This window comes from Scatophagus argus, chromosome 5 (genome assembly GCF_020382885.2).
Source record: "Scatophagus argus isolate fScaArg1 chromosome 5, fScaArg1.pri, whole genome shotgun sequence".
Lineage (NCBI taxonomy): Eukaryota > Metazoa > Chordata > Actinopteri > Scatophagidae > Scatophagus > Scatophagus argus.
In genome coordinates, this window is record NC_058497.1 from 22360634 (window position 1) to 22369545 (window position 8912).

At 40.4% G+C, this 8912-nt stretch overlaps 1 protein-coding gene across 1 annotated transcript; it reads left to right on the top strand.

Moving 5' to 3' along the window:
• The first annotated feature begins 3226 nt into the window (after positions 1 to 3226).
• LOC124058997 (protein FAM181B) lies at positions 3227 to 5269 on the top strand. The gene has a single exon (XM_046388656.1). The coding sequence runs from the start codon at positions 3392 to 3394 to the stop codon at positions 4352 to 4354; it is 963 nt and encodes a 320-aa protein (XP_046244612.1). The 5' UTR covers positions 3227 to 3391; the 3' UTR covers positions 4355 to 5269.
• Positions 5270 to 8912: the final 3643 nt, after the last annotated feature.

An 8912-nucleotide genomic window follows, 5' to 3' on the forward strand; every position in this document is an offset into this window, starting at 1 on the left:
AAAACCCAATCGGAGGAGGCCAATAAAGTGAATGGTGGGAGATTATTGCGGCTACGCCTGCTGACCTCACCCCTGTGGACCGACCTGTGGGATTCCCCCTGGCACGCATTCATTCACTGGCTGCCATTAAAGCTCTAAATTGCGGCACCAAGGCAGCCAACAGACCCTGGTTTGTTCCCCCCTGCCAGTAATATTATTAATACAACTCCTGGGGTGCCAGAGAGGTTGAGAAGGGTTGATGGAAGGTTAAAAGTTAGCAGACCAAGAAGCCTTTTGTAGTTCACTATGAAGTCGCAGGTTATTTTCTTTTCCTTTATTTTATACATATATATATATATATATATATATTTTGAATGTCAAGCTAAAAGACCCAAATGTCATGAAAGTGACATTTAAGAACTACAAACTAAGACTAAAAACTGTGACTGTGGCAATTAAGAGACATATTCATGCTTTGTAATTTTCTTTGAACTATTCCTTTCCTCCCCCTCTCCTTTTAAAGCAAAAGTTCCTGACGTGACACGACTTTGCGAAGCTGATGGGGAACGTGTCCTTGCACTGGTATGTGGGTTGATTTTCTACCAGGAGACACAAAGCCTGACTTCTCAACATTTTGTCACAGACTCGCCCGGATTTCGAACACCCTGGTAGAAAGAAATGTAGCTGAACATGGGGGAGGACAGGGTCTCAGCCATTAAATGCCGTCCTTAAACTTTTCTCAGGACTTTGAGGGGTCATTAATTTTACCAGGCTTTTCTGAGTCACTGACACCGGCCATCAGTCAAAGATGTTATTAGTATTCACTCGACCCCAAACTCAGAGCATGTCCCTGCTCAGACTGGGACCACACACTAGTAGGAAGAGATTAAGCCTGTGTGTGTGTCACATCATGTTGCAATGAGGACTTGGCTCCCTTGGGGTTGTGTGCTGCTGAATAAGTGAATTCTGATGGACAAAGGGGATGGTGGTAATGTTAATAATACCTCAACAATATAAATCTATGTTCTTAAGAGCTTGCTGGTTGCAGGAGAAGAAACAGCAGATTACTGGTTTTCTTTACTAATTTTCTCAAAATTATTAATTCTCCAAAGGTCCAAAACTGAGCTTTTTAAAATTCAGTTGATAGTTCAGTTGTGGATTGAGGCTAAAATAAACACTGATCCATTATGGGTATTTAAAAACAAACTCAGTAAAAAGATAGTCAGCTTAGATAAAATGTCTTGTAAGTGGAAACAAGTCGAAAGGTACTGCAGATCGAATGTTTTTTCCAAGCTGGTGGGGTACAGCCCATCTCCTCTCACCCTCAGCCTTTATGCAACAATAGAAACTTGTTTCCGGGATCTGTGCGTCAGGCTCTGTGATGTGAATGACCCACCAGCACAAAAGCCAAAGCTCCTTGACTGGAGAAAAGGGTTTGGGCGGGGGGTGTATGGCTGCTATGACTGTGATGATGTCACATTGCCAAAATTGTGCTGCTGGCTAAGAGGGGGAAGCAAAATCACTTGGGCAGGCGTTGAAAGCTCAGTACTCCTCCACTGAATTCATGGGATTTGTAATATGGCTCCAGCTGACCTCCATTTTCCTTCCACTTATCTCCGCAAGGAACTAAAAAGTTTTGTACTGACTAATAAACGCCCGACTTAAATGCCGGGCGAACTGAATGCCACTGAACATTCAAAGTCTGTGCAGTTTCCCCACATCACAGCAGAAGGGTCATTCACTGCCAGCTGTACAAACAGAAAGATATTCCTTGTTTTGTAACCATTTGTTGCTCATAGATTTGAGTTTTTCGGGATTTCTTTTCAGTGACAGACTTGGGCTGTAGATAATTAGATCAGTGCTATCAGTTTCACTGTCCCCTTTCTCCTCAGAAATTAACATAAGAAAGAATTTTTTTTTGACCAGCCTCACTCCCTCGCTGCTTCAGACTTTTTTTTCCATCCATCCCACTTTTAAATAAGTCACAGCCTCACCTCAACATCCACTTTTGTCTTCTTTGAATTACTCAGCTGCAGCACCTCCTAACTTAAAATGAGAATAATAAATGAAGTGACAGATTTTTTATCATGTAGTTAAACTATGTCTAACACTTCATTCACTCAAAATTCACTTGAAATTGCACTTAAATTTGGAAAAGTGTTGGCAACATCACCATTCAGCTCTTAGACACATCCTCCATTGTGCTCAGTGTTGGCCAAAAAACTTCCTGCAAATACGTTATTGTTTACAACAGAAGTTTCATACCCAGGATTTCTTAAGGTCAACATTTCTTCTGGCACACTGAGCTTGAACTGCACTTTATTCCCCTTTAATTTAACAGCTCCGGCAGCTTTTCTAGTTAAATCGACTGTTCATTATTGAGACCCATTTTACGAAGGGGCTGTGAGGTGCAATTTAATGAATCTCTGGCACAAAGCTCCCTTTCACTGCCGGGCGAAGAATAGAGGCTATTTAGACCCTGTAGGGCTTTATGTCAAAGGCAGCCCATAATAGTTGTCAGGCCAGGGCAGATATTCCCACTGGCCTGGGAATGCACTAGAAATCAACTTTTGCCATGAGCAGATTAAGACACAAGCAAGCAGTTGGGAAGATTCTCCCAAATAGTGGCATCTGTTTGGGCACAAAGATTTTCCCACAGAAAGGAAAGCTTTTCTCACTACTGTGTTGCCTTGATTTGATAGCTGGGTTTGTTTCACTGCCTTAATTGAACAGTAATTAGATTACAAGTTAACTTCTATTTGGTAATCCAGACAGGAGACATGGATTGAAAAGTGGTTCAAATGTTTTGGAAAAACATGCAGGCATCACATGAATAATTGACACTTTTTTGGGATATTTGACTTACATTGTTTGGTTTGAATATTTGCTTAATAATCACGTAGAAGCAAAACAGGATATTTTGTTTCAAGTGTAACAGAGAGATATTCTGCCAAGCAAAAATATCCTGTCAGTCAGCATTTTAAAGGCTTTTCTGCTCACCGTTACAGTAATCACCTTCACTTTCATGAGAGCATTTTTGGTTCAGGGTACGCACAAACAGTTAAACTGGAAGGGGAGGGTGTGCTCTGACAGAGGTTTTTGTCTTCGACTCAGCAGGGAATTTCAGACAAATCCCTCTTAGATGCAGGTGGTCAAGCACAAGCAAAGAGTTAAATCCTGCAGTCTCGTTGCCCCTCCTCTTTGATGTTCTGACATCATTAGTCCGGCCCCCAGAAAGATCTCTTTGCACTCCTCAGAGCCCGTCACTTCTACTCTGGAATGTTTACAGGAACTTCATGAGCAGCATCAGGACCAAGTGTTTGTCAGAGAAAAAAAGACATGCTCTGAAGAAACTTTTCGTTCTGGGATCACAGCGGATGCCACAGGTGTAGCCGCTGGGCTCAACAGAGTAATGGCTGTTCAGACTGCAATCATGAACTCTCAGTTCATGAATTTCTGCTTCCCTGGTTCTGTGATGGAGTATGACATGGAGAAAAGTCTGGATGGGAGTCTCCTCGGTGAGGCAGAAAATGACGAGGACTACAAAGAGACCACTAGGGACTTGCTGAGCTTCATAGACTCAGCCTCCAGCAATATCAAGTTGGCTCTGGACAAGCCAGTGAAATCCAAGAGGAAAGTCAACCACCGGAAGTATCTACAGAAGCAGATCAAAAGGTGCACTGGAATTATAACACCAGGAAGCGTAGCAGAAGCCCCAGTTAAAAGACAGGGCTCCCCCCTGGCTCAGCCCAGCCCTTTGCAGAGCAAAAGTTTGCCTAAACGTGATGGGGTCCAAGCCAACTTACAGAGCAAGAGCTTGGCAGCCCTCTTCAGCCCTGTGAAGGATATAAGGGGTGAAAAAGCCAAGAAACCACCTCTGAGGCATCGCAATCTGCCCCCTTCTTTCTTTACTGAGCCTGCCAACTGCTCCAAAGTCAACTCCACATCTGGGATGACGCTGAAAGACTTGGAACGAGGTAACCCTGAAGCTGCAGAGTTCTTCGAGCTCTTGGGGCCTGATTACAGTAATATGGTCAGTGACCAGGACCTTTACCAAAGCACACATCTGCGTGTCCAACCAGAGATGGGAGGCCCAGATTCTGCTTCCTATGATGCTCACCATTTAGTTGGTGGCCTCCTCTACTCCGAGCCCTGGACTACTAGCTGCTCAGGAGTGTCTAAGAAACTAGGAGGGAGCCTACGTACAGGCCCAGCCCAGCCTCCTGTGTACTGTCCTTCTGAGGCTGCTGGGCCCACAGAGGACCACGCACTGTGCACTTTGGCCTTTCCGAACTTCTTCACGGACTGCACCACACCTCAGGTCACCTATGATTTAAATGGTGGTTATAACAGAGCTAATTATTCATCTCTATGAGAAACCGACAATTGTCTTGTTAGAAATGCTGGTAAAAACAGTTGCTGTGAGAGGTTTAACACTAGTCTAAGAGTCTAAGTTTGATATTACTGTATCACATTTGTTTATTTGTTGTGGAAGTAATGTAATGCAAAGACTTCATATCAGCCCCTCTCAACAACGTGTATTATTTCCCCGGAGAGAAACCAGGAACTGCAAATGTTTTCTTTTATTTTTCATTAAATGTTCAAAGCTTAAGTGGATTTCATAGTTAACTCCCCAGGTTCATTTACTGCATTATTCTGTTAAATGTTAGATTTTTTTTCACAAGTGGACATACATTTCTGGCTACACTTCAGTTTGTCTGTTCATCTTGCAGATTTGTTATAGAAGACATTTCATTCCATCGTTTTCATATTTCACAAAAAAAAAGAAGTTGCAGAAATGGTTGTTGGTTTAGTCCACTAAACATCAATTACTGCTAGAAAATGACACTGTAGATGTGTTTGTAACATTTGACAAAATTTGCTCCAACAATCTCTCAGCAAAGCACTTTTTCGTTCCTGTTAGCAGTTCTGTGTGGAGGCACTGAGGGGAAAACTCATTTTGCTGTAATGATGATTACAACTATGTGTGATGCCATGTTTGTTTTACAACATCTTACAGCTCAGAAAATGATTTTCACTTGTATCCATTTTGTTGGGGAAAAAAATCTTTAGTGTGTCTAGCTATTGTAAGGAGACAAAATAAAGCTGGTCTTTATTACGGTGACAACAGTGTTTGTGTGTGTTCATTGCTAATCGTGGGTGTTGATGTGTGATTATCAGAATACATGAGCATACAAAGCAAAAACACTGCATGGAAGAATTTGTGTGTGTGTGTCTCTAAAATATACATGTTGAACTGCATCATGTAATTTGCATGTAACGACAAAACATTCTAGCAATAAATAAATAAATAAGAAACTCCTCTGGGGTCAGATCAGCAGACTCTACTGTTTGTTTTTTTTTGTTTTTTATTCCCAGATGCATTTCAAGCTACACTGCCCTGATTTGTTCTTAGTTTTTAAACAAAGTTTGCTTGTGTTTGTTGCAGTTATTTAAGCTCTTATCCCATTCAGCCCTGGTGGTATATAAATAACAATGTACTTTCTTACTATTAGAATACATTTAATCTCTTCTATGACTATGATTTGTCAATGAAGTGCACAGTTTAGGTTGTATTTGCTGCGTTGCTGCCATATTGCATTGAGGGGTGTCCAATTTCTCTATTCATTCTACCCATTTTCTACCCTTTTTTCTGATAAATTGGAATTCCAGTCTTGCTTTCTGAGACTTGAATAACAGTTCAGAAATAATTCCACATAAAAATACAAAACCCAGGAGGGAGACATTTATGTGTAAGCCAAGGAGTAAAAGAAAAAAAAAGTTTTATCAGTTTAGAGAAAAAAAAATTTCAGTGCTGCTTGATTAATTTTAGAGCCGGCTGGTAAACACCCTCTGCTACATGTAAGCATCAAAGTGTTGTGAGATAAAATAAATAAACAAATAATAAGTTCTCGTAAATGTTAAACCTCTTAACATCTTTACCCTTAATTAACTTCTCAGACTTTAAGCAAACGTCTTCTTATTTCCACTAATGAGCAAAGATGGCAGCAGTGTGACATTAATTTAATATCACATTTTTGGCTCCCAGACCACTTCACTGGTGCATTTGGTGGCTAAATGTATAAATATGAACATGCTAATAATTGCTGAGGACACATTCATTTCCTACAGTTTCTAAGTTAAGTTGGCTGGGAGTTTAAGCTTCTAACCTCCCACAATGAGATCTCTCCCTGGAGATTTGAATACCATGACCCGACTGCCAGCATACATTATGATCTCCCTCTGCTGGGTGTTGAAGGTTCATTCATTTACCTTCTAACATGGAGGCAAACCTCACTGCGGTGAAGAAATCCTGGCTGAAGTATCAATCAAATGTGAACTCTGGAAAGAACAGTTGGTGAAAAAATGAGACTGTGACCATTTTAAAGGGTTAGTCAATCTAAAATCGACCCGATTAGACCTGTTAACGGGACTACATTTTGTGTCAAACCAGTGAGAACTTCCTAGCTGTTGTTATACAAATGATAGAGACAATCAAACACAAACATTATTTAAAGTAAAACATTTTGAACACGTGCATTTTAGTGCATGAAAGCAGTATATGTTAATGCATGTGAGTCCCTCTCTGTCCTCCAATGTGACGGCCTGGTAAGATACTTTGTCCAGTTTTAGCTGAAAAGTTCACTAACGTATGTTTTATGTTAGGGAGGGAGACACAGGATTACGTAGTAACAAAATCGTGATTCATATTTCATATGTGTCCAGCGCTGCATAATTTTACTCAGTTTGATCTGAGTATCTTGGTCCTCCATTTGAAAGCTGGACACAAAATGGTGGCCGATGCACCATAAAATTTCTGTTAGAGCTCAACAGTGTTAAACATGGTTTTGAAAAAGAAAATTTAGGTGAGACGTAGGTTTTGCAGTAAAAAAGAAATCTTAAATTATATATGTTCATCACATTAATTTTACAGTTTGGTGGTTTGTTAGCTGTGAGGTCCTTTTTTTTCCCCCTCGTTCAACTTTATAGAGAGAACAAAGTGCGCATTTCTGTTAATCTGAGGTGTTGGTGTTGTAGAGTGATATCTAGTGACACCGAATGTTGTATATATATATATATATATAATATATACATAAAATGATGTGTTTTAGCTTTTTAGTTGACTTTACACATCCTTACAGTCAAGTAACACACACTGACACCAGACCAGCAGTCTTCCCACTTGGCAGCTCAGATGGATTTTACTGCGGGTTAAGTGCCTTGGCTTGTTGTTGAGGAAGCCAAGAACAATTTTCAATTTGTTTCCACAATTTATTGACCCATAGCTCACTCTCTTCCTCAGTTTTCAACCAAGAAACAACAGAAAATAGCAGAGAGACTACGTCTACCGGTGACTGGACCCCACAGGCATGCAAGCAGTCGCTGGACAAGCGCACTAGATGGCAGTAATGTTACACTGAAAACCCTATTCCCACCACTCCCACTGTGACAGAAACACTCTTGTAGCTGATGTATGAGATTGTGTATGAAATTGCAGTCTTGCATTGTAGCAACTATGTACTACATCAGATGTCTTTTCATAAAATTTATCTGTACTGAATTTTGTAAGATGGAGGGAAATGAACACTCGTAAGTGTGATTTTTAATCTCAGTCGTTTTTATGACTTGGTTGAAATGGGTTTCCACTCCCTAGTGTTAAGATACTTATGCTTGTGATTATATGATGCTGTACGCGTGCTTGAAGCTAATATTGTCTGCAGGCTTTTTTCCATACGTCCTACCAGCTGGCTCTGTTTGCAGACCAGTCAACACTACGTCATACACAGAACAAAACAATATCTGGCAATTTGCAAAGCAGCAAACTCTGCACACAGAAGGCATATGGATTTTCTGTCCCTGAGCTGACACCAGCTGATACATTCAGATTAGGCCCTTGTGATGGAGCCACCACTGTATCCTGCTTTTATTTATGACACACTGGAGATGCAATGTTTGTCAAAGCGATTAACAAGATCTGTGTTGGCACAGTCCTGAATAACAAGAGCCTGATATCAACGTAAACTAGATAATATACAACATATTTCCCATGGCGTGATATGTGATGTCCTTTAATACAAAGGAAATGTGCAGCCTACACATGGGTGATATAATTGTACATGCACAGTACAGTATAAATAACTGAAACATTGGAGAATTGAAAAAAATACAGCCGGGACTGAAATGAACTCCGCAGCACAAAAGTTATCCATCTTAGATTTGCTTGCTTCATTGTGCTACACTGGAAACAAAGAATCCATCCATACTTGGCCTCTCGGTGACCTTTCAACACCAGTCCTAAAGCCTTGTTAACAGAGGGTGGAATCACAGTGTCCCGCTTATATCCACAAGCCATTTATAGTACAGCTCAGTGACATGAAACTTGTCTTTCACATGTTTGAAGAGTAAATAAATGCTATGACAGAAACAATTTTCATGTATGCTATTGAAGCGTGGTGTTATCATCACTTTTAATTAATTGCTTTGCAGCAGAAATAACACATTACAACAGTTTCATGCCTGGCTTAATAAAATCTGGGGTGAGTTGTCAGTGTTATATGCTGATTGTAGTTTATTTGTTTGAAAAGACAACGTTAACCTTTTGCAAAAGTTACTAAATGTTGTTGCTTAATTTCCAGAATACATGCTTCTACAATATATCTGTCAATAACCCAATAGTGGCAGAAATTTCACGTATTTCCTCATCAGTGATAACTTGATCTTGTTTTTGATTACGTCAAAAATGGAACTTTTTTTTCATGACAACCAGCGCTCTAGTAACTCATGAAAACATATCTGACATACTGGTCCTTTGTAGACAAGTGCTCCACTTTCCTGTCAGGAGAATAAAGAACAGTGTTGAGTGAAGATGGAAGGTTCAGCAATCAGCAGCAATCCCTCCAATCCCTCCAAACAGCCTTCCATTAATGGCAATA